This window comes from Meriones unguiculatus, chromosome 1 (genome assembly GCF_030254825.1).
Source record: "Meriones unguiculatus strain TT.TT164.6M chromosome 1, Bangor_MerUng_6.1, whole genome shotgun sequence".
Classification (NCBI taxonomy): Eukaryota; Metazoa; Chordata; class Mammalia; order Rodentia; family Muridae; genus Meriones; species Meriones unguiculatus.
In genome coordinates, this window is record NC_083349.1 from 129,814,665 (window position 1) to 129,841,008 (window position 26,344).

Consider the following 26,344-nt stretch of genomic DNA (forward strand, 5'->3'; position numbering starts at 1 on the left):
GTGGTCCCCTTCTCACCCCTGGCCACTGCAGGTGCGCACCTGCAAGGCACTGCATCTTCGCAACAGCCGGAGCAGCTGCGGGTTAAAGATCGAGGCTTTTAAAGCCTGCCTTCTCCCTTTCTGATGTAGCACTAAGAACACCTTTCCCCGATGCCATCGCAGACTTGGAGGACGTCCAGCTCCTGCCCAGAAAGCACCAATGAAATGGGAAACCGTGCAGTTGGTAATACTTATCACAAGGAAAAAAAAAAATCAAGCAAGTAAATTGCTGAGCCCTTGCAAATGTGCCTGGCTATATCCAAAAGATCAAACTTTCTTAAAGATGCAGCTTCAGTGGCAAGAGCTCTGGAGCCAGCCCGGCCTAGGGTCCAGCGTGGTTACAGCAGCAGTGTCCCTGCTCCAAGAACCTCCGCAGGCTGCTTGTGTCCCTCCAACTGTGGGGCTGGCTGCAAGACGCTTCTTGCTCCCACTGCCTTCTTCAGACCCAGAAACCTGCCCGTGTTCAGCAGATCCCTCTTCAGATGAGTCCGGACTCTAGATGACACTCAGTGTTTCGGCAATCAAGCAGCTCCTTTTAAATAGCCCAAGATCTACATTTAGACAAAAACAGATCCCAGTTCCCGGTAAAGGCGGTTCTGCTCATCCTGTCACTTGTGACAGGAACGGAGGGAAGCAGACTGCGGGAGAGGGAGACAGGAGAGGCAGAGGAAGGACAAGAGAGGGAGAGACTAGACGCGGGTGGAGACGTGAGGGAGGGGCGGAGACTGAAGCCTGGGCCAGGAGGGGACAGGGGAGGGGAGGGGAGAGCGAGAGGCGGAGGGGCCTGACGAATATCCGCGCCCCAGAGCGGCGCTCCGCGGTTCTAATTAAAGCGGCGCTCGGAACCCGGGGGACCCGCCTGACGTCGGCGGCCGCGGGGATAAGAAGCGCCCGAGGACAGCGGGACTCGGAGCGGCAGGGTCAGCGCTGTCCCCATAGGAGCCGTGCGTCCTGTGTCCCTGCGCTGGACAAAGTGGGGCCGGAGCTCATGAAGTAGAGTCGGGACTGGAGGGGCCCGAGGAGCGCGGCAGGCGCGGGACCGGACGGCGTGAGCCCAGGCGCCCGAGGGCAACGCGGGCTCCCCGGCGTGGGCGCAGGTGCCCGGGGGCAGCGCGGGAGCCCCAGCCGGCAGGTGCCCCGGCCGCTCCAGCCCGGAGCCGCCCACCTGCCCTGCGTCCCCGGACCTCGGCAGCCCCCGCGGGAGGCCGGCCTTCACCTGTGGCCTCGCATCTCCGAGAGGTGTCCAAAGACCCCGCGCGCGGTCCCCGCGGCGAAAGAAAGTTGTGCGCCGCGGGCTGCGCGCCGACTCCGCGTGCGGGAAACTTGGGCGCCGGCTGGTGGGGCGGCGGGTCCCAAGACCCGCCACGCAGGCCACCAGGGCCATGCGCGTGTCCCGGCGCCCGCTGCTCCTGGTGCTGCTGTTGCTGCTGAGCACGGTGGGGGACCGGGGACACGCGCAGCCCCGGGGGCCTGCAGACCGGCAAACGCTGCTGAGGTTGCTAGTCGAGCTGGTCCAGGAGCTGAAGAAATTCCACACGGGAGACTCCAAGAGGCTGCAGCTCCTTGGAGAGTCCGACTTTGCCCTGGGCCGCAGAGAGGCCACGGATTATGGGGCAGAACAAGAGGAACAGAGAGTGGGTGAGTGTTCCTCAGTGTAGACCTGAAAGGCTTAGTTAGAGTGGGCGAGAATCCAGCAATGTGGACCATCACATGAGACAGAGTGAGGGAGGGTCCTGGAGGCACATATTTGAAAGGTGGAAAGTAAGTTGTGAGAGTCTGGCAGTGTAGACCTGTGGGGATGGAGGGTCGAAGAGGCAGCGCTAGCAATGTGGGGTCTAAGGAACAGGGTGAGCGCCCAGCAGCGGAGACCACAAGGTACAGAAAGTTAATGAGAGTGAGCTGAGGCAAATAGGGTGGAGAGTGGATGAGGATCCGGGCAGTGTAGACTATGAACAGAAAGTGAGTATCTTAGCAGAGTAGACCTGAGGGGTAGAGAATAGGACACTGTCTGTGCCAATCTACAAGGCAGAGTGAATGAGGGTCCAAAGATGTGGACTACCCATAACGGAGTGGGTGAGGTCCTGGCAATGTGGACCTGAGAAACCAAGGATGTGAGTATGCCCAGCAGTGTAGAGCTGGAGGAGAAAAGAGTGAGTGGGGCCCTGAAAGAGAGTTCTAGCCACAGTGTGGACTGAGGAGCAAGAGTGGGTCTTGCCAGTGTGGGTGAAAGGGCTACCTTCCATGTCTGAAAAACACATTATATTAGTATTTTCTTAGAATTGTTTTTCAGAAACACGGCCTTAAGGATAAATCAGTTTTTAAAACTGTTTGTTTTGCTTTGGTTTTGCTTGTTTCTCAAGAAGAAACTGGCAGAAACACAGAAAGGCTGTGTGTGAGCCTCTAAAATAACAATCCTAATCCACCTCCGAGACGTGCTGGTACCCAGTTCAGAACGCTCTGCTCTTTCCCGGGGAGGGTTCCGAGCCCACCGTTTCCAGGAGAGGAAGAAATCGCCAGAGCTTCCCTGATGGAGCCCTTCCCAGACTGGCCCGTGGGAATTTCTTAGGGAAGCATATAAGCTTTTAATGCTTTCATGACACAATTAGGTCAGATATGATAGGGCCACTTTTGTGTAAACTGGTCAAATAAGGAGTACATGAAGAAAGGCCTGGGGGAGCGGTCTCCACCTCCCTCGTGGAAGACTCAATGTCAGTGTCTCTCTTTGGCTGTTGGGAAAATAGAATATTTCTGGTAAAATAAGATGTGACATTACACAGTCATAGAGAAGTCATTGGCCTCATGTGGGTCAGAGACAGAAAATGATAGCAGAGACTGAAAATAAAGCAAAAACAATATCCAAACTCAGAAAAAAAAAAAAATCAGGGAACCATCACTGGAGACCAGGTACCAAAGACTATGAGATGCTGTGTAAAAGCCTTTCCTTAGGTCCCCTACTTTGCCTTATAAACCAAGGTGATGTACATTCCTATCTGTTCACACCAGCCTATCAGAAAATTGTAAAGAAATTTGATCCTTAAAAAAATGCCTACAATGCATAGTGTTCAATGACACATTTTTGGGGATTGAAGGTTCAGGTTTATTTCTTGAACTTTAAATACTGTGGAGTTTGATTTCAAAGTTCTTCAGATTAGAGTGTACACAAGTGATTCATCCATTGGAATCTTTCCAAAAAACCTTTTTTTCCCCCATCCTGTAACTTTACAGCCTCTGACTATTATGCCCAGAGAGAATACACTGGCAATATTGACGGTTTAAGAGTAGTTAGTGCTGCTAGAGAAAAATCATGTCCTGATCTAGGCATCCACATTGTATTATGTGCAATTACCAAGTGTTCTCCTGATTTATCCAGTGCATTTGCAGTGTGGATAACGCAGTTCTCAGAAATTTCCCCCACATTCACTTAACATCACACTTAGTAGGTGCTTTGTTCAAGTAATACGATTTCTCACCCCTCATAGAGATTGTTCCTCGAGATCTAAGGATGAAGGACAAGTTTCTGAAACATCTCACAGGTGTGTGCTCCCTTCACTCCTCTGCCCTCCCTGCTCCTCTTCGCCCTGAGTCTTGGTGACTTTCTTCCTCTGTGTTCCAGGTCCTCTTTACTTCAGCCCGAAGTGCAGCAAGCACTTTCACAGACTTTACCACAACACGAGAGACTGCACCATCCCTGCATGTAAGTGAGCACTCAGTAGACAAATGGCGCTGCAGTCTTCCTTTTCAGTGCAGCAGGTCTGCTCTCAGACAGGTGTGGGGGCCTGACTGTCCCTACCTGACTGGATTGGGGTGGGATGCCTAGACCTTGGAGCAGATGGCTTAAAGTCTGCTAATGCCACTGGATTTACCTCATGATGACCCATTGGACCTTATCAGCTCTTGCAATGGGCTGAACCCTTTCATTCACATCCTTATTTGTTTACGAAATCTGGCACAAAGTCCACATTCTATTCAATTGGACGTCACCCAGGTCAGACGTGAGTTGCTCAGGTGTCTGCTGGTCAGTGTTAGGGTATAAAGAGTCTGGTTAGCCTGAGGTTTTTTCATCAAACCTTTCTGACCATCTCCACTACACTGAGCAGTGGCGTTTGCATCTCACCCATAATGAAACCCTTGTCAGCCAAGAATTTTATTTGCTTTTCCAAATGCTGCTCTTCTGGCTGTTCTTCAGCTCAGAGACACGGGGCTCATACACTGGCCCATTTCTCAGTCTTTCTTTAAGTTTCTTTTCACTTTCAACATGCTTCATCTATTTATCCACCACAGTATATTTCACTTCCCCCAAACAACTCATGCACTCTTCATAAAACCAGTTTTTTAAAAAATGGGGTGATGACTTTCACTTAATTTAAAACTCACAGGAGAAAAGCCCTGCAGACACTCTGGGACCTGGCTGGCTGCTTTCAGAGATGATAAAGAGGCGAGCAGCCTACTCAGCAGGCTGAAGAGGTTTTTCGATTTACCACAAATACAGCAGTTACATGAAGTAGGAACTTTTCTGTTTGGGCAGCAGAGCTTCTCTCAGTAATGCTGGCTGTCATTTACGGACTGCTTCTGTGTGGTGGACACTGCTAGGGAGGCTCAGAGCCTCACACCTGTGGGTCTCGGCCCTGCAAGGCTGTCTCACTAGCACGTATCAGTCAGTCAGGCCTGAAGGTGAGCAGACATGCTTCCTGTAAAACTTGATTTTCCATTTCAACTTGCTCTATGGAATGAAACTATCTTCTGAGAATTACCAGAATTGTTTCTTGGGGCCACAGAAACTTTTTATTGTTTAAGTATGTGTGTGTTATATAATAAATATTCTTATACGATAATACAATTCTAGATTCTAAATTTGGACATGGCCTTCTAGTATTAAAAAATCAATTCACTTTAAGATTAGAAGATAGAATTTAAATTGTTTGTCACACAGACATCAACAAGACCAGGCTCAAGGCTGAGCCTCCTCCCTCCAGCCTCTTCAGGCTTCTCCCAGGCTGTCATGCTATGCTCCACATTGTTGTATCCTTTTGTAATCATATATACAGACTTTTGGTCACAGCTCAAGCTGAGTCCCCAGAGGTGGAAGGTTGACACATTTGTGAGTTGAGAACATTAGTCGCTTCCACCTCTTCTTTCATAAGGAACAGAGCAGTAGCTCTTCAGGGATGCTTTGGTATGCTCAGAAATTCACTGAAGACCTGGGGTATGGGAATTGACATGGACCACAGCCTTCTTCTCCAGCCTTCTTAGGTAACCACAGGAGCTTGGAGAATGAAGAACCAAGTCTCTCTTAGTCTCGATAAACAGAGTATGTTCTGTTCGACATGCACAGTAGTGGCTGAGGAACACTGTTTGATTCTTGGACTAAGGGAGAGGGAACACCTAGGCAGATTGCAGATGGAATTATTTAGTTTGTTAACTAGCTCACTCCTACACCCACCATCTACTCCACCTTTGTATTGTTCGGAAAAACTACACTCTTGAAGCGTGGACGAAGAGCAATAAAGCACGAATCTAGGCAACCAATTACAAAGTTAGGCTCTCTTTCCTCTTTGAACCAAAAGGATATACTCCATAAACACTTAGAAGCTGATTTTTTGGGAGTGTGTAAAAATTTATCACTATCACTCATTTATCATTATCACTGTCATTCATGTGAGGATGAATACTTGCTCTTTTAAAGATTTTTGTTACTGCTGAGAATAAACTTTAGTAAACCAAAAATTACTAAAGCTTTTCACATAATTGTACCCTGGGGAAATTCTCTTATAGCTGTGGTAATTGAACCTTTCTTCATATTTTTGATGGAGCAGAAGAATGAAGAGTGCAATCATAGGATGCGGCAGTGGGCGCCAGGCTATATGTAACCAAAATTACCTTTTTTTTCCCAGTCCATCCTTGGAAATTTGATTAACTTTTTCCTTCTTCTTTACTGTAGATGATTGAGTCTAGGGCTTCCCATAAGCACTTCATCACTGAGCAATACCCACCCCCATCTCTTTACTTTTGGGGGACATATTCTTGTTAAGTTGCTCAGGGTGGCCTCAACTTCATTCTGTAGCCCAGGCTAGTACTGAACTTCTTATCCTCCTGCCTCAGCTTCTTGCATAGCTCTCAACCCGGTCTAGTGTGCCCTGCTCATTTTGATCTACATACTTTCAAACATCATTGCAAAAGTCTATAAAAGGCTTGATGAGGACTTAGTCTACATGCAATCTGAAAGAGAGTTCAAGGGCATGCAAAAAGCACAATTCACTAGAAGCAACACTTGTGGCATTTCAGTGACTCTGGCAGCCATGGTTGAGAGGCTGTGGCCTGTCTCCTCTGTAACTTTTTTGATTTCTGCTTTTAATGCCATTTTCCCCCTAAAGTAAGCAAGCAACTTAGAGCTCATGATTGCAGGTGAGACTCTATTGAGTCTTGGGGCTTCAGAATACGATAGATAGATAGATAGATAGATAGATAGATAGATAGATAGATAGATAGATAGATAGATAGATAGATAGATAAAGTGGTTATGGTACTTTATATATTTGAAAAAAAAAGTCAAAAGCAGTCTGTTTAATTTTAACGTGCAGGCAACTGACAAGGGCCCATGGTTTGTTTCCACTGCAGACTATAAGCGATGTGCCAGGCTACTTACCCGGCTGGCTGTCAGTCCCATGTGCATGGAGAGATAAGGTAAGCTCCCAAATAACTGTGTGGCCACACAGCAGGTGTTGGTAGCTCATGTAGGTCATAAAAAACACATGGTTGTTCGGACTCATGCATTCTTTCACTACAGCAGCCTCGCTCTGAGCAAAAGACAGCCCACTTGCCGCAAAACATTGGCCATGAGTAGAAGGCTCCCCCTGCTGGCTATCCACAGCGGGCACTGTCACTGAACGTTCACCTAGCACATGGCTGATTTCAAGTTTACATCAGGACACGTTTCAGCCTATTGCTGTTAACGTCCAGGCTCAACTGTCACTGACATTAATGGATGAACACAAAGACCCTTCAAATTCAATTTAGTAAACAACAGAAAATGCAGCAGGCCAGTAATGCAGCTCCCTACGGCCAAACAATGCACTGCATGCCAGCCCGTGAAAACAAACTACAACACTGCAGCATGAGGGCACAGACATTGCTCAATGGGTGCAAGCATGAGGCTCTAAGTTCAATTCCCTATTAGTCGTGTAAAATGGCAGACATGGCAACAGACACCCGTCATCCCAGAGCTGAAGTGGCTATACAAGACGATCCCTTAATCTTACTTTCGGTGAGAGACCCAGTCTTGAAGGACTGAGGAGGAGGGCTCTATTATCAGGACAGTCAACATCCTTCTCTAGCTTCTGTAAGCGTACATGGGCATTCACACCTACATACTCATGTGTACAACATACCACATACACACAAAACCCAGAAACATGGAACTTGTCAAGCGTGCATTCCTTTTACACTGTAGTAAAGTATAACAAAAATTTAAGTTAGGTTATATTATTTGTTACTAACCACAGACACAGAAGTTTTACATATCTGGTAAAGGTTTATTCTTATCATTATACAGAAAGCCTAACACAGCTAACATAAATGTGTCCGAGTGCTCATCCCTAATGTTTAGTGGCAGAAATGTAAATGTATTATCAGGCTGTAACTGTACACAGGCCTCTTGAGGCTCTCAGCTGCTAACAATGTGTAAGTGGAAGATGGGTTTACTTCCCAACACAAATTCCACAGTACTCAGTTATTTCAGACAGACAGACAGAACTTTAATCACTTTGGTATTTTTATGTCATGTGTCAGGCATTGTCGGGTGGGAATTCATACCACAAATAAGACCTACTTCCTGAATGCAAATGGCTCTTCCCAGAAAACAGGCCTGCTGTCCAGAAAACACAAAAAGTGAATGTAGTATTTCTTTTTAGTAATTGTTTAGCTTGTCTCATAAAAAAAAAAAATTCAATGAAAACAGCACTCCTATATACAGACATGCTTGGTACAAAGGCAGCACTGTGCAGGGGTAAACCCTGGACCTGGCTGGGTCAGCAGGGCCAGGACACAGCAGCCTCACAATCTGGATTGATTTCTTTGTCAGGAGCAAGAACCACTAAAAACAAGAGGCTCTCTACTAAGGATAAAATGAAAGAGCAGTGATGGATGCACAAGCATACTGGCTCTTTCTGAAGGAAGCAGGTGTTTTTATGCCAGTTAAAGCTGAGAACTGCATGCTCTCATTTCCCTCCTTTCCATTTTCTCAACTACTGCATTTAGAGCAAACAGAAGCGTTTTTCTTTTAAATGGACAAACACACACATATACACACACATACATACTTATGCTGATAATGTACTGGGGATAAAAATGTCACTTCCTTTATGTGTCTTGGTAGTGTTGTCAGCATCTTACTAGGAACACCTTAGTGTTCCTAGATCCATTTACTTCTAAGTCAGGAGAGAATGTCCAGCTTATCCCGAAAACTGTCATGCCTTTGGTATCACCTCACCTCCTGAGGGCTGGCTGCTCCTTCACAGGATTCAGTTTCCCCAAGAGCCAAACTACCACCAGCTCACTGTATTCATGTGCCTACTCTGGTCAACGTATGCCAGGTATCAGCAGCACATCTCTGCTTGCCCAATAGAGTACATCACAGAAAAACAGGAAGGAAAAAGACAAGGCATGTTTAACAGATGCTATGCGGCAGCCATAGTTACATATTGGTGTCTGCTACATTCCCTTATTCAGTGTGAATATGACAGGATACTGCAACGCAGGATGGAGGTAGGAAGGTCTGTGTTCGCAAACCTACACCGAAAGCCACCTATTTCAACAGTCATATGGAATAGGTTGTTTGGCCAAAATATTGGTGTGAGACTGTTATTATTTTTTTAAAGATTAAATAACCTTTTAAGGCAGAAAGGTTTAAACTGATAGCAGACCTGTACCTGGTGGGCACCAGTATAAATGTAGGTAGGTGTCGCTGTACTCTGCAGATTGGTTCAGGGTGCTGGTCAGAATATGCATCGAGCCTCACCACAGTGGAGAAACCCCCGAGCACATGCTCTGCTGGACCACAATGGCCATACCAAGCTTCTGCTATTTCAGGTCCCCATTTTCTGTCAAGACCACTGGACTAGATTCCCGTCCCAGCTCTAGACCAAGGCGCAGGTTTTAAAACTCCTATAAGAGAAGCAATGAGCAAATTCATAAGGTGTCCTTGGGAAGCTCAGCAACTGTCCCCTGACCAGAGAAAGCAAATTCTGAGTCACAGATAGACCTCATCACTGCACCTACTGGTCAGCTAAATGAAAAGCCTGAGCTCTGGGACATTTCAAGTGTGCGCTTAAGTATCTTGTTTAATCTGAATGTAGCCTAGTTACCTTGCTGCTAGACCAAAAAGGAAGTAGATTTTCTAGCAAGAAGTACTAAAAGGGTTTCTTTTTTTTTTTTTTAAAGTAGCTTTACCATGTGAAGCATAAGGCCAGGGAACTTTCCCAGAAGTGACAAACTGCAAATCTGTTGGTGAAATACCCACAGAACCCTGTCACACATGTATGACCAAGAACTTAACTTTAGCAAGTACTTACTCACTGGTGTGCATGACGGCTTCCATCCCTTGGGCACAGTGAGCACACGTTAACCAAAGGATAAAGTTGTTTTCCAGGAGGGAGTGGGGAAAGGCCCTAGATTCTGAACAAAGAGAAACAGACTCCTTGTTTATAAATGTGTTGTTATACTGCTGAACTCCTAGTTCCTCTAGCATTGGTGATAAAAAGTGAGGAGCTATATGAAATCAAGTGTAATTGTTTTCAGATGCAGAGGAGCAACACACCAGGAACCCTGAAAAGTGCCTTGGAAACCAACAGAGAACAGGACCATCTTCATGCCCATTTCCTGTGGACAGAGATTTATTTTTGCACTCTTCCATAATTCCTTTGCATTTTCTATGTTGCTGACAGTGTACAAATATACATTCAGCAAATCTGTGTATCTGTCATTGAGAGTTGCTACTCTTAGATTATAAGAACAGAGAACACTCCACATTCGATGCATAGTGCTGTAAAATGAGGTAATTCCCCTTTAAGATTAGGTGGAACCACAAAAAATATTTCTTTAGAAACATAGGCCAAACATTAAACTGTATTTTCATAGAGCATATAGTATGATTTGACATTTTGTATTACTTCTACAATTAAAACTCCCAAAGTATAGTTTGGAACTGCATGAAAAATTTTAATGAAAACCAAAAAACCTCAGTTGTTTTAAAGTCAGTGGCATATGTATCTGTGAATATGCCCAGGCTGGTCCCATTTGTCCTCTGTAAATGTAAAAGTACATTCCAGGTATTGTACAATATGTAAATACTGTAAATAAATACAAGAAAATAAATGTTTGGTATAATGAAGTCTTCAGAGTGACTTTTCTAGATCATTGATTAAAATGTATATATTGCTCTATACACATTATATATATACATACAGATACACATACATATATGCAGAGGTAACTTACTAAGCACTGAATTACATAAATTCCTGATCACTTGGTCTCATTTGGCCATCAATACTCCAAAGTTCATATCCGCCATTTTCTACTTGATCGTAGAATGCTAAAGGAAGAAGAATCACTAAGAACAGTTCCAAATCGAAATGGATATTTTTAAAATAAATATAATTTGATTGAACTCTCTGTTCATGAGCCCTTATAAACACATGGTGCTCATACACACAGCCACATAACAAAGCAGCCATCAGAGTCCCACATTCCAGGGATCTGCATCTAAGATATACATGTAAAATTTCAAGAAAACAATGGGATTTTACATGAAAGAGAAATCTGGGATCCAGAAGCAACTACCAGACTAGACGGAGAGCTCTGACATAATGTTTCCTTACTGAGGATGACTACTTGCCCTTTCCCTTCCTAATTTTTAACTCTGTGAAAACTCTGACCCGAACCCCAAAGGTGCCAGAAATAATCAATTGGTGAAGTATCTGTCTTTGCCATGACATCATGGCCTTTCTGTGAGAAGAGGGTGTTGGGATAGCTGCTTTCCTCCTTTCAGAGATTGGGCCCTGGCCAAGCCGCCACCTGCACATTCCCAGGACTCTGCGCTCCTTTCAAACATAGGGATGCCTCTTCTTCTAACTAGAAGTTTTCCGTGACTGGAGGTCACCAGCTGTGGCCAGTTAAGATAGGCTAAAACAGATAGTAATCACCTCTTTAGCTAGGAAGTCCGCAGGGTACATCAGCTACATGAAGAAGGCCCATAGGTAAGGACAGTTCCCGGAGTCTCTCATTCAGACGCACAGCACAGCAATGTGCTTATGTTTTTCATCACTTTACTTCCAAATTCTGAGAATAAGCACACAAACTTAACACTAGAGCAAATAAAAAGGCACATGGAGACAATGTTTTACATTTTTTCACTTGTCAATAAGAATGCAGACAGACACCAGATTTGCATTTGGGTTGTATTTGATAACTTCCCGGTTTAATTCACATTCTTTTCTGACATATATCCATATGAATTTGAAGTCATTTTCTGAAAATGCACTAACATTACTTAGGCTTCCCTGTGACTTTTTCAAATGTGGATTGAAGAACACTTACGAACATATACCACCATTTAAGCTCACTTACCTTTTTTTTAAGAGGCAAAGTGGCTCAAATAGGAACAAAGCTTTCAAAAATCAAGACAAAAACCAAGTAAGAGTAAAATGTCGATTTTATCAATCTGGTACTCCCATCTTTTGTTATTTCTCCTGATTTTTTAGACAGGGTGTCACTGTATAGCCCAGGATGGCCTGCTGGATTTGCGGGCCCATTATCACATCCAGTTTCTCCTCTCTTGCAAAGACCTGAATGCCCTCAGTGTGTCTGAGTTTAAACTCCTCCACTATTAAGTGGAAGGCTGCTATGCATGGAGTCAGTGTCACAATAAGAGTCTAGAGGAGAGAGGTGTAAGGCAAGTGAACAGCACCAGAGGGTGCAGGCCACACACACTCCCAGGCTGGCTGGGCTCAGGGGCTGACCTGCACTTTGGAGGCCAGCCTTACTTTACTGCGTTCTATTTTGTTCCACATTTGCTTGTTCCACTATTTCGTAATTAGGGCAAGGTGAGATGTTCGATTAGTCTAAGTTAGCCACTCCTCAAACTGTCTTACTTAAAATTTTATCCTTTTGAATATACACCTAATTTCCACCTACAATTATTTCAAAGACATACAGTAAGTCAGCTGAGAAGACAGGTGGGACACAGGGCTGAGGACTGCCACCACCTTTGGGCATGGCACTGGTGACTGAGTTGCTCAATGGTGGTGGGCAGGGACAGCTAGCGAGTCTTCTCCAGGAAGGCCTTGCAGCACCTGAGACATTGCTGGTACACCACCTCAAAGTCAGAGTCATTGCCCTGCAAGGACAGAAGAAGACAAACCAGCGACGGTTTACGATGACAATGTCCTCAGAAGACCGAAACCTGTCATTTTATACCACAGAATACATCCTGCCCGTCTTAACAGCAGCTCCAAACCTGAAGTGTACTTACATAATAGGGATCTTCAATAATGAGCTGTTTCTGTGGATCATAGCTCCCAAGTAGCTCAATTTTTGCTTTGCAGTTTTTAACTTGATTACTTTTTCTATTCAAATCTCTGTAAAATCGAAACATGCACTTAGATTTCTGATCTATGGTTTTAAGTTAAATGGGGACATCTGTTCAGGGTTTATGAAAAAGCCTATCAAAATACAACAGTGCAACCTGATGTGAAATGAAACAGAGCGCTCAGCAGAGCTATGGGACTCCTCCCGCAGGTGCCACCGTGCGGATTCAGACACCCAAAATGTACATCTTGAAGGCACACAATAGTTAAGTTTCCTTCTGTGAAATGTATATTGATACAATAAAAAAGATACCATTTCAGATACATGAAACATCAGGGGGAAAAAAAAACCTCAAAAAGCCGCGCATACCATATCCCAAGACCAAAGAATAGTATGGACAATGTTCAGGGCAAATGAAAACAGGACAAAGTGTAGGACTGAGTGCAAGGACAGAGTGCAAGGACAGCCAAGTGAGGCCAGGAGCAAGCGTGGTTAGAGCAAGTAAGCTCGGTGGAAAGCATGAAGGCCAAGGCGGCAGCAGCTATGGTTTTAGGCCCTTCTATACTGCCACCTATCTGTCCTATGAACTTAGGAAGTAACTTAGTCCACTGACCCTCAATTCCTTCCTTGGTAATAAAGTGAATTTACTGATGAGGGGTGTGGACCTGCAGACCACATCAGCATTACGGAGTCAATCACTGCTACTTAACACCCTACCCCATCAGTATGGACTAATCAAAAAACCATAAAACCAGTGAACTCATCTTGTCATATTCCTCTAGAGTGCAGCATTTACGAGGAAATAAGGTATGAGATAGCCTCATCTATTACAGCAGTAACAGAATCAATGCATCCCCTCGACCCCTATACTCCAAACCAGCAGGTCTCCACGTCCATTCTCTGCACTAGCTGGGCTCCCTCTTTTTGAAGGCACACTCTATAAACAGATGTCTGAGACAACTCTACCTTGATCTTCCTGCCTTCCTGAGTAAATCTGTAGATTGTCATCCACCTCGTACATTAAAAACCGTAAGACAATAGAAAGTCATTCTGGACAACTTGCTGGGCCTGCAACACCATTGAGAGAAGGACGGAAATGCTGTTTAAAATATGATTACCTCATAAACTGATCAGTGGTGGCACTTGCCTTTAATCCCAGCACTCAGAAAGCAGAGGCAGGTGTACCTCTGAGTTCGAGGCCAGCCTGATCTACAGACTGAGTTACAGGACAAACAGGGTTCAGAGAAATCCTTTCTCAAAAAACCAGACAGACAGACACAGACAGAAAGAAAAAGAGAGAGAGAGAGAGAGAGAGAGAGAGAGAGAGAGTGAGAGAGATGATTACCTCAGGTTGCTTTCATCCATACATAGTATATAATCGAATGTGGCGAAGTCTTCTCTTGTAATCTACAATTAAGAAATCAAAATACAGTGATTATATTCATAAAATAGTAGTAAAAAAACATGTACTTACATGTTAACTCATTAACTAGTTCAATTATATGTTCACACATCAACTAAAATTTTAACAAAATATGAAATTTAGGGTTTTTTAAGTTAAAATATTTAATTATTTCCAAAACTTTATTGCAAATAATTTTGTAAAAGGTTCTTTGAAATAAATCAGAAATATAAAATCTGGGCATCAAGTTTACTGTTAGTTTTTATACAAAGTTTTTTGAAATAATTAAAAACCATACAGTATGTAAAGTTTATTGTTAGTTTTGGTCCCTCAGTACATAAATGTAGTTCTGAAATGACTTTCATGCAATCATCTCCACTACTTTATTAGTCATTCCACCGACTGTCCTAGGCCTTGGTAAGACCATGGTAACATGCTCTTGTGGGGCCATCCATCCATGAAGGAGAACAAAGGAAAGCAAGGCAGAGAGGAGACCCAGGGCCTCAGAAAAGGGAGAATAACTGGTTCTCAAAGGGTAGAAGGGCCTCTGCATCCATGACTGCAGATCTCACTGAGGCTGGGTTGGAAGGGATTCCTGCAGGACTTCAGTAGATGTACTTTTCTTCTGGCCCCACAGAGTTTAAGGCATATAAGCTTCCCATGCAGTTGATCAAATTTATCTTCTAGATTTTGACTACCCAGGAAGCACCCGGGTTAAAGGAACAATGACTACAGCCAAATACTAGTACAAATGGTCACTTGCTTGTTACTCTATTAAAAATGGGAAATTTTAACTTTTAGTAGGCACTTCTACTTACTTTTAGCATTTAAATAACTACAAAAGACTGTATTGTTTCCAAGTGATGAAAAATACCTCAGCATTAATTTTCGACTTATAATTAATTTGTCCTAAAAAAGAAAATGTATCATTTAATGACTGAGTCAAACCACACAGGGTTTTTGGATTTTAAAATAACTGAGAAGGAAGAGCAGCTAGAACTTCATCTCATGAAAAATGCACAGTAAAGCATTTTTAAAAATTTATTTATTGTTTTATTAATTAGTTTATTCACTTTGAGTAAAGCATTTTTGCATGCAGCCACACAGGATATGGCATGTCACAAATTAATCCCATTACCAAACCCCATTGCCAAAGATGATCAGAAAACCCACACAGAAAGTACGGTTACGCATATGCTCCTGAGGACACCTGGCTCACTACAGCAGTGTGACAGAACTGCAGCCACAGATAACAGATCACCTCCTGCTGACTTCCTATGAAGTACTCTTAACCAATGAGACATCACTCTAGCACATAGGTGTTCTTAATTTTCAGTTAGAAAGAATGGCGTTTTCATACAATTTTCTTATTTGCCTCTGCCTAACAATATCTAACTAAAATATACCATCTAAGGTGAAGTTATGTGCAACTTAGCAATGCTTCCAAAGATCTTGTGGATCACTGTGAATATTACTGTTTGATACTAAGCCACACTGAGTAAGCAATGATTAGAAGTTAGCTGTAATGCCCATGAAGCCCTGCACGAAGAGCCTTCAGGACTGAGATGGCAATGGTGTCAAGGGCCCAGAAGCCTCAAGAACAGAGACCCAGGCAAAGGCCATGGTGGAAAAGCAGGGCCCTGCTGACAGTCTGAGATAATGGAGAGGAAACTGGGGCCAGGCCTGGCAGGACAGTGAGCCTTGGAAAAGCACAGGTCCAGAAAATGAGAGCTAGTGTAGGCTGTCTTTCTTTCCCTGATCAAGTTCTCTCCCACCAGAGCAAAAATCTCAATAGGCCAATGAGAAGTTATGTGGACTCAGTAAAGACAAGACAACAGTCTACGCACTGAGCTGCTCCTGCTCCCCCAGTGTGCTGTCCATGTCATACCTCAGGCCCAGCAGCAGGAGGGCACTCAGAGGTAATGTAAGTCTCCAATCCTACTGAGCTACTGCACCTGGCAACACCTACCAGCATCCTGACAGCAGTGGGGTTAGAAGTGTGATCATTCAAAGGCACTATGACTATGCATACACCACCGCAAGGGCACCACACAACAAAAGAAGAAAGCAGACCTGCCAGGCCTAGCAGTACAAGCCTGTCATTTCAGCTGCTTGTGAATGGGGAAGCAGGAAGATCATGTTCTAGGCCAGGCCACAGAGAGAAACCAACAAATAAATAAATAAATAAATAAATAAATAAAAATAAAAAATAAAAAAACTGGGGATACAACTCAGTGGAAGATCACTTGCATACAAGCATGTACCACCAGACTCTACCTAAGGTTCAATTCCCAGTCCTTCAAAAGAGGAAAAAGAGAGCAGGCTCAGAAATGACCCAGAAAGGCATTAACAGAGCTTACTTAAATACTAACAGTGTGTTCACCTGTGAATTCACAACATCTTTTGTTACCTGGACAACATGAAGCCCACCAATATTCTAGTAAGAATGGAGGAGGAGCACATGAGGCCTTCCCCCTAGCTGAGAGAGTAATTTTTCTTCATTGGTGCAGCCAATGTAAGTTACCCACTATCCAGTAAATGGCCCCACACCATAGGCATGCAAACAATCCAAATTAAACTCAGTGGGATGAATAGATGGATGGACACACACACACACATGTACATGCATGAAAGTAAGTAAATATGTTGGAAAGGAGTCTGAGGGAGTGAGGAGATAAAAGAACACAGAGAATAGGAGCAAATATGTTATGTATATGTATGAAATTGTCAAAGAATAAATTATAATAGTATGATGTTCAAAGAGGCTGCTATACCAGAAAACTATAATTACAAAAAGATCAAATAAAGTAACAAATGTGAATAAAATGACAGACACTAAGAGTGTTATAAATACACTGCCATGGACTCTGGAAATAGCACAATGCTTAGTAGAACAGAACACTGGTCAACAGGAAATTTCATAAGAACAGAGAGAGTAACAGGATGCAAGCAAGAGAAAGATATATATATACATCAAAGTTGTCTCTCAGAAAAAAAAAGAAAAATTAAATCTAATTTTCCAAAAATTGATTAAAAAAACATCAAGTCACAATTCAAAAAGCATACTTTGGACTCTTACAGCAGAGCTACTTAACTGTAGATCAGAAGAAAAACAAGCAGCCAGAAAAAAAAATACGTAATTTCAAAGGATCAGCAGAAACAATTGATCAGATCAATTTTCCAAACAGAGACCTATTGGCTTTTTATATACTTCTTACAGATAAGAAAAAACATCTCTATAAATTGACTAACCAGAAAAAAAAAAAAAAGGAAAACATCTCTAGTGTATTTGATGTGGGATGTACAGGTGCTGGGTACAAACCCATCAGAACCCTGTACTCATGCTCACTCTCCTGCAGAGGCACCCACAGAACTCTCACACAGAAGCTGCCCAGGTAGTACAGCCCTTAACCCTGACCAGGGCAAACTGCTGTTAAACTCAGCAGCGACACGGAAAAGACACTATAAATGCATGGACTCCACTTCTCTGCCAGGGATATGGTGCAGATCTGCCATCCCAGCACTGTGGAGCTGAATTAGGAGGACTGCCTTGAGTTTGAGGCTAGTCTGGGCTATAGTGTATGACCCTGACTTGACAAAGCAAAATGTAAATGATTCTATTCCTATAATGCTAAAAAGCAAAATAAAACCTTGACCTCTGCGTGAAAGAGAAGCAGCAGCCAGCTAAGCTCGATGCTACACTCAGTCCACGGCCAAGTTGAGAAAAGGACACTGAAAAGAAGGAACACTTGAACAACAAGGGCAATTCTCCACAGCTTGCCATGCTAAAAGCTCACATCCCAAGACATTACTACGAGTTAAAAAGAACCAGCACCCTAACAATACACCACTTATTAAACCTAGGTAGACAGACTAGGAAAATAAAATTTTAACAACCCTACTAGAATAGTATCATAGTGTAGTATCATAGAATAGTGTCATATAGTTTTCATTGACCACTCAAAGAAAGTCCACATTCCCCAGAAAGGAACAGATTGGTCAAATATGCAAAAGCCTCAAGTGGGTCAAATGAACAAATGATATAAAATCCTTCATCTTCTGCTTAATGAGAACTGTGCTAAAAAAGGGTCAATGAACTACTTAATTTATATAAAGAACTCAAAGACATATAGCTGCCATCTTCTGATAATATGGATACAAAACTATCTTCATCTGTAACTGAAGCATTTACTCTTATTTCCACAGTCTTCAAGACAGGCTATTATGTGTTCAGAACAACACCAGGGCTCTCCTATATTTTTAAGGTACTTCAAAACAGAAAAGATAATTATATGTACCAACAAACCAAGTTTGTACATGGTAATGTAATGAAGACCACAACTCAGGTGTGGCTCACAGCCAAGACTGTCTGTGCTTAATGTCTTTTGCCTGTATTTAACAAGTCCCCCAAGATCATCCAAATCTTCCAGAACTATAAAGATAGCAAGTTAGTTCACCCCAACTAAATACATTCAGTACCACACAGGGTGGTCAGTCTCTCAAGTTATGGGATTCTATGTAGTAGAAATTAAACAAGATCTTTTCTACCTGTCTTGCCTTATGGGCTGTGCTAATGCCATGATTTCTTAGGCAGCTGACAGCTCTTGAGTCTGGGGGCCGGCCCACATTCCAGTCGGAAACAGCGCTGCTATCAATGGCCCACTGTAACACAAAACATATGTCAAGTTCCAGTACCTGCCGGGCAATGTGATTCATGGGGATGCCATGTTTTCTCATGCAGCTCTGCCCTCGATAGTCAGGGGGATTCCCCACTTCATAGGTGGATGTAGCCGCACTGTCTATCCTCCACTGTAGGAGAGAAAAAGAATTTTCTGGCACCTTGCTGCCCAAAGGTATTCAGCCTGGATGCTACGCTATTGAACAGTACTCACATTCTCTGAAACATTTTCATCAGTTACCAGTTTTCTGAAAACTGCCTCTGCAATGGGTGACCGGCAAATGTTACCTTAAAAAAAGAGGGAGAAGACATACAAAGGTTGTTAGTTGTGGCAGAAATGCAGATATAATCTACTGGCCTAAAGAGTCAGTGGACTACTTCCAAAGTAGCTGCATTTAAGGTTGGCAAGGCAGTATAGAATTCCTTAACAGAACAGTTTATCAAACCAGGTTCAGGGTCTGGACAGAATGGCTGAGGTAACCAGAGTTCAAGAAAGCAAATAAAACTCTAATCAATTTTCATCAGAAATGAACCAAAACCAAGTCTTGAAACCAATTAAGTGAGTTGCCATCAGCCTAGCTGAAAATGAAGCACAACAGAACAGAGTATTTTCAAGTATACCTAATTTTCAAGTATACATAATAAAGATTAGTAATATGCTAAGACTACTACTGCCAAGCCAGGAAGCTCAACATAGTACTGATATTTAAGAGTTCCTAGTTACATGTGAGGGGATGATGACTCAGGACCCAACTGAGTCCCCAAACAGCACAAATTATGGGGCCACCAGGTGTCAACAAATACTCCATCACTCCAAGAAAAAAACAGAGAAATCAAAGATGAACTTCCAAGAGCCAATCTAGACAAGAACCAAATTCCTTACTACACCAAGAAAGACAAAAGACACCTTAGCGCTGCAAGCGTATCAACCATGAGGCAGGCTCGTACACTGAGAAGACACACTAGTAAACAATAACAACTGCTAATAAACAAGTGCTGTAGTAGTACAAGACCAGAGAGAGAAAGACTGCACAGAGCTAAATAAGACACCAGGGAACCCAAGCTTCAGCTAATGTTCACGGTATAAGAAATTTAAATGGCATTGTGGGAGGACCTGAAGGTAGGACCTGCGGATGCAGGGCTGCATCTACTGGTCCAGACAGAGAAGGCAGGGAGGGCCTTGAACATGGAGCCCTAATCCTATGCCAGGTCTGCACATGGTGCAGGCAGGGAGAACAACCTGAAGGTTCTGGCAATGGAGCTTACCAAATACAGGTACTTTGTATGCCTACTACTTTTGAGCCAAGTACTACGATAGGCCCACAGATAGAGAGCTGTTTAAGGTACAACTTCTTACAAGGTGGGAAGTTCAGCAGCACTCAGGATGGAAGGCAGTGATACTCTGCGAGGCTATGAAAAAGGCAATGGAAAATAGTCTAAGGTATGAAGGTATGACTCCTTTCCTCTCCCATCCTTAAATCAGCCCATTCAAATCTAATAAGGCGGGTTTGTAAGAGAAGAACACAAAAGATTTAGTTTCACGTGACATGAAAACCTTCAGACCAAAGAGCCAAAGAGTTGGGAAAAACTGTCCTGTTTTCCCATTTTTAGTTGGCATATATAGTTTATAACTGAGTCTGATAAGAATGAGTAGATGTATAGACTGGGACTGGACAAAGCAGCGCTTCCTAATGAAGCAAACACAGGGAGACCTGTGGTATCTGACCTCCTAGGGCAGGATCAACGCTGGCACACAGGGCTTTGATGGAGATGGGGGACTAGTATTTCTACATTCCAGGTTTCTTAAAGGAAACTAGAGGAATCATTGATTCTATGTCCTATCTTAGGAGTTCTGCTTGACCTCAGGAGTCAAGAGGCAGGACGGCAGGGGATAAGGCAGACGTTGTTCCAGTACACAGCAAGACAAAACACCATATTTTGGTGTATTATATAAGCTCCAAAATTAAGAAAGCAAGCAAGAAACTGTGTATGACAGGTCAAAAATCTCCTGGCTTTTGATATACAATCAGACATTCTGAGATGTGATGAAACAGATTCTCGGGTCCCTGGACCAGTTCATGCCATGACTGTGCATCCTTCCACACCTACAAAACTAAATAAGTACTTGGCTTCTTGCTATACACTGTGGGTTTTGTTTTACTGTTTTGTTTTGTTTTTTAATAGCAATAAAAGTCTTATCGATTAACCATTAAAGGTAAGACAGGAACTCACTTTGAATGTCCTTCGTATACTACTCCACTCTAATTTTGTTTGCTTTTTCTGTGTAATGTGTGGGTGCACAGGGAAGCATGCAGGTGCATACAAAGCACGGGGGACAATGTTGAGCGATACTCCTCAAAGTTGTCCATCTTGGTTTGTGAGACAGTTTCTCACTAGTTCAGGGTAACCTTAGTCAGATAGACTGGCTGGCCAGAAGGCTCAGGGACTCAACAGCCTCTACCTACCCAGTGCTGGGATTATAAAAGTTTGCTGCCAAAATAAACAAACAAACAAATAAATGTATATTACCATGTACATTTTATTTTGTTGTTTTTTGTTTTCTTTTATTTAAACATTGACCTCTTAGAATAAAACCCAGGTACCTCACAAAAGGCAGGATCGTCACCAACTAAGCTCTCCCTAGCCCTGATTTTTTTTTTTCATTAAGATTGCCATCACTACGGTTTCACCACTAAAAGGCTTTTTGCATATCACCACATATCCAGGCAATATAGCCAAAAATGGTGGGCAAGTTAGACAGCTGTTTAAGTATTTTGGAACTTTGGTAAGTAACTGATGTGTAATATTTTAGCATGTAAAAATAAAATGCAAGATGTCGCCATCTCTGTTTAAAAAATTTTATCATTAACTGTGAAGTAAATTTTGTTTTTCTACAATACAGAAACTTGGGCCATTTCATCATTTTAGCATACTCACTCATACTTTCCCCCGGGCAGCTGTAAAAGTATAGATTAAAGTAAGGTAAGTAAGTACAGATTAAAAGTACCATTTTTCTACATGCAACCTACAAGATCAAAAGAAGGAAACTCAATGCTAATAATTTCTCTCTAGCTTCTCAATTTATGTTTCTAAAAGATGAAAAGTTGAGGCTAGACCTCTGACCCATCATTAAAATATCATATATACACATTTATACTTTATACACACACATATAAACACACATTAACAGTGAGTACACTGACCATGAAAAACACAGAGCCTTGGGTTCTACCTTCCACATATCCTGGAAACTTAAATATGACCTCGTTTCCCTTATATGGCAAGAGCTAAGACCACATCTGCCTTTGTGGGATCTCAACCAGCTTAATACAGCAAAAAGCACCTCTCCTAATCTTGCAAGAACAAGCAGCTCTTCTTAACCAATAACCCCAGGAAACCCTGATGCTTCTGTACTTTGATCTTAAACAGTTCCATGAAAGGTTCTGAAGGAATAAAACTTTTGCATTTCAAACACAGCAGCTTTTACTGTACTCCAAATGGGCTCTGGAGAGAATGCATCTGCACCATCCTCAAATTTTCCTGGACTAGCAACTTACCTCCTGACTAGCATACACTTGCATAGGAATGATTACCCCTGCATCTTCCAGGGCCTCCTGCAGCCTAATCTCCACATTGCAGATGGAACAAATTCCCTCCCCATTTCTGCATGCCTTCTCTCACTCAACCCATGATCAGACTCCCATGATCTACACATCAAATAGGGGTCCAGAAACGATTACTTATGGCCTAACAAATTCACATACAGCCCAGAGTTAACAATTTTTTTAAATGATTAAAACTAGTGCGAATGCAGAAAACCTTGTGGTATGTGAAAATTTCATCAAGCCCCAATGCTGGTATCTATGAACAAGTTCTACTGAACAGAACCAAGCTTGACTGCTTATGGGCCATCTGTGGCTACACTAAGTTTTTACCTCACAAAGTTCAAGGATTTACTCCAGCTCTTTCCAGGGTATGCAGACCCCTACCCTAAAGTAGCCACTGTACAGAAGGACCCCGTGTACTAAGAATGATACAAGTTTGGGCCCAAAGGCAAAGAAATCTTGCCTGAGAAAGCCTGCCTGGTCTCCAAACTCAGGAATGATGACTTCCATGTTTACAACTTTTACCTGAAAACCACATGCTCTGTCTTCTAGGCCAGAACGACAGGCCTCCTGCCCACCTTCAGGTCGCTGCTCACTGGTCACCTTCAGGTGAGTCCTGACTACAAACTATACCCTGTTCCCTCTTCTTCTGCTCTACTGAACACTCTGCACCAACTGAGTGAGGCCATGGGCATTCTTTGACCAATGACTGACAGCTTATGGGCTTCAGAAAGGCTGGGACCTCATCTGTGGTGTTCACCACTATGTTTGTCTCCAGTGGCAAAAACAAAACACCGAGTTATACTGAAGACAAAGACACCAAGCATGTAATTCCCTTTAAAAGCCGTGCTGGTGCAATAAGCCAGCATAGTTAACTAGGATAAGCAGAAACAGAGCCATGGGATACCAAAGGGTCCTGAAAGAAACCAGTGTTGAAAGAATGTGTTGTTCCCACCAGTCAGCCTTCAATAAAGATCTTAATGCACACTATCAACATGAAATAAGGCCAAAGTCTTACTTTTCTCATCAGATACCTTGTACAGATACTAGTACAAATACCTTGCAAATACCACACACTACGGTGTATTGAAAGTGGAAAAATAAAGAAAAACAAGCTATTACCACAAGAAAGATAACTCTTGCTAGGAACTCAGCAGGCTGGGAAATAAAAATGAAATCTGTGGAATTAAGGAAGTGACTAATGGCCTGGAGAAGAAGAAATTTTTACTTCAAAAATATAAAGTGAACGAGACCATCAGGTCAGGCCAGAGACAGTTTCTTAAAGGCAGTCCCCACAGGTGGGTCGAAAAGATAAAGGGAGGCAGACAGAATAACTCTTGGCAGACTTCTGTCCTAAATAGGAGGATTGCTACTCTGTAGGAAACACGAAGGGCAAAGACCTCAATAACTAATTGGACTGTTGGCAATTTAGGCTTTCCCTCTCAGAGTGGAGGCAACGAGGCAAGAACTCTGAAAAAAGAAATTAACTGAGAATTCTGTTTAGCTCTGTCCCCCATTTTTTAATTGGATTACTTGATTTGTTGCTGTTTAACTTCTTGAGTTCTTTATATATTCTGGATATCAGCCCTCTGTCAGATATAAGGTTGGTGAAGATCCTTTCCCAATCTGTAGGCTGTCGTTTTGTTCTGACAACAGTGTCCTTTGCTTTACAACTTTTCAGTTTGATGAGGTCCCATTTATTGATTGTTGCTCTTAGAGCCTGTATTGTTGGTGTTCTGAACAGTTGTCTCCTGTGCCAATGAGTTCAAGGCTCTTCCCCACTTTTTCTTCTAACAGGTTTAGTGTGTCTGGTTTTATGTTGAGGTCTTTGATCCACTTGGACTTTAGTTTTGTGCAGGGTGATAAGTATGGATCTATTTGCATTTTTCTACATGTAGATATCCAGTTAAACCAGCATAATGGGTTGAAGATACTGTCTTTTTTCCATTGTATGGTTTTCGCATCTTTGTCAAAAATGAGGTGACCATGGGCTTATTTCTAGACAGGAGCCTACCACAGAAGACCTCTGAAAGACTCTACCCAGCAGGGTATTAAAGCAGATGCTGAGACTCATAGCCAAACTTTGGACAGAGTGCAGGGAATCCTATGAAAGAAGGGGGAGAAAGAAAGACCTGGAGGGGACAGGAGCTCCACAAGGAGAGCAACAAAACCAAAACAATCTAGACACAGGGTTCTTTTCTGAGACTGATATTGTAATCAAGGACCATGCATGGAGATAACCTAGAACCCCTGCACAGATGTAGCCCATGGCAGCTCAGTCTCCAAATGGGCTCCCTAGTAAGGGGAACAGGGACTGTCTCTGACATGAACTCAGTGGCTGGCTCTTTGATCACCTCCCCCTTAAGGGAGAGGGGCAGTCTTACCAGGCTACAGAGGAAGACAATGCAGACAGTCCTGATGAGACCTGATAGGCTAGGGTTAGATGGAAGAGGAAGAGGACCTCCCCTATTAGTGGACTGGGGAAAAGGCACGGGAGGAGAAGAGGGAGTGAGGCTGAGATTGGGAGGGGCTGAAGGAGGGGGCTACAGCTGGGATACAAAGTGAATAAATTGTAATAAATTTTTTAAAAACTTTAAAAATTAATTATATATTAATTATATATTATGTAAAGGAGAATCAGCATTGAAATTCTGAGAATGAAAATTCTGGGTTAGAAAGTATTTGAAACACTATTCATCTTAAAAAAAACAAACAAACAAAACTATTTTTCATGTAGCAAAACTGAGTGATTGTCCAAGGGACTGAAAATCAAGGTTTCAGAGACAGAGAGAGAGAGAGACCTAAAGAGAGATCATTGGCTGAGAGCCACAGCAACTGTGACCCAAAGATGACATTGAACAAACCTGTCTGGGACACTCATGTCACAGAATGTTCTTCCTGCAGCCTGGGCTCAGCTTGGTACAATGAAGGGGAACCAAGATCTCTAGCCATTGTAATAGCAGTGGCCAGCTTAGGAAGTCACACTAGAGATATGAAGCAACCTGGACCGACTGGCAGGTGAAAGGGTTTGGAGGAAAAAAACAAGGTAGGTGAAGGACAAGTTTGAGGAAAGGGTAGGGTGACGATTTATCTTCACTGTGACCTTGACTGATCTGAAAAACACAACTCTCAGTATGTTGGTGACAGCATACCGAGATTGGATTTAATCAATAGGGGCTCTGAAATCATCAATGGTTCAATCCATTAGACTCACAATATGGTGAAGTGATGAAAAGGAGACGTGGGACCTAGCAGAAAAAAGTACATCACGGGTGCACGTTCTCAGAACTAAAGTTTGTCTAGATCTCTACTTCCACGTCCCCCATGCTGTGCTCCCGGTCCACACGGAATGAGGAGTCTCTGACTAGTGCTCTGGCCACCCTGATGACCACGATGCATTGCCCTCACCACAGGCCCAGAATCAACAATCATTCAAAAAAAAAAAAAAAAAAAAGGCCTGAACCCTCTGAAACTGAGCCAAAACAAATCTTAGCAACAGAGATAAGGAAGTGAATACCACAGCAGGTAATGGGCGACACAAGACTTAAGGGTGGAGGAGAGGCAGATGAGAGGAGTCATAGGCTTGGGAAAGGAGTAGGACAAAGGCTTGTGGAGAAAGGGCAGTTGAGAGGGTGACATGGCTTGAGAAGGGCAGGAAGGAGAGCAGGGGCATAATCTGGGACAAAACTAAATCGGTCTTAGGTTCAGAGGAGTACCAGAGGATGGGGGATGGGTACGAAAAAGCCCACGTTCTTAGACGCGGGCCCAGGCAAGACCCGTCTGTCTCCGCTCGCCTCCGCCCGGTGTTCAGGAGCTTAACACGGGGAACGCTTCAGAGTTCCCCAGGAAATGGCTCTTAGGTCGGCGCATCCTTACCGAGACACACGAACAGCACTGACTTGGACCCAGCCTCTGCCATGTTCCGGTGCAGATCCTGGCGCCCAGAAACCGCGTCGGGACGTGACGCATGCGCACTGCAAGGGCTCTCCCGCGTAAACCTGCGCAGTCTGCTGCGCTACGTCCGCCCGCCGCAGGGGG

The 26,344-nt window shown here is 43.4% G+C and overlaps 2 protein-coding genes across 4 annotated transcripts; one reads left to right on the plus strand and one right to left on the minus strand.

The window, feature by feature from the left end:
• Positions 1 to 824: 824 nt before the first annotated feature.
• Positions 825 to 10,423, plus strand: Alkal2 (ALK and LTK ligand 2). 2 transcript variants are annotated; one of them, XM_021663610.2, is made up of 5 exons: positions 825 to 1,677; positions 3,519 to 3,572; positions 3,653 to 3,733; positions 6,655 to 6,720; positions 9,832 to 10,423. In XM_021663610.2, exons 1-4 carry the CDS (start codon positions 1,422 to 1,424, stop codon positions 6,717 to 6,719), a joined length of 456 nt encoding a protein of 151 aa, XP_021519285.1. In that variant the 5' UTR covers positions 825 to 1,421; the 3' UTR covers position 6,720; positions 9,832 to 10,423. The 2 variants fall into 2 exon arrangements, with proteins under 2 accessions (XP_021519285.1, XP_060222698.1); XM_060366715.1 differs by lacking the exon at positions 3,519 to 3,572.
• Positions 10,424 to 11,478: 1,055 nt separating this feature from the next.
• On the minus strand, positions 11,479 to 26,336 carry Acp1 (acid phosphatase 1). Of its 2 annotated transcripts, none has more exons than XM_021663607.2 (6): positions 26,183 to 26,336; positions 18,916 to 18,989; positions 18,719 to 18,832; positions 13,967 to 14,028; positions 12,566 to 12,671; positions 11,479 to 12,430 (listed from the first exon to the last, which is right to left on the minus strand). In XM_021663607.2, the coding sequence occupies exons 1-6, from the start codon at positions 26,223 to 26,225 to the stop codon at positions 12,353 to 12,355; spliced, it is 477 nt and encodes a 158-aa protein (XP_021519282.1). In that variant the 5' UTR covers positions 26,226 to 26,336; the 3' UTR covers positions 11,479 to 12,352. The 2 variants fall into 2 exon arrangements, with proteins under 2 accessions (XP_021519282.1, XP_021519281.1); XM_021663606.2 differs by lacking the exon at positions 18,719 to 18,832 and adding an exon at positions 18,572 to 18,685 and having other exon boundaries at positions 26,183 to 26,335.
• Positions 26,337 to 26,344: the final 8 nt, after the last annotated feature.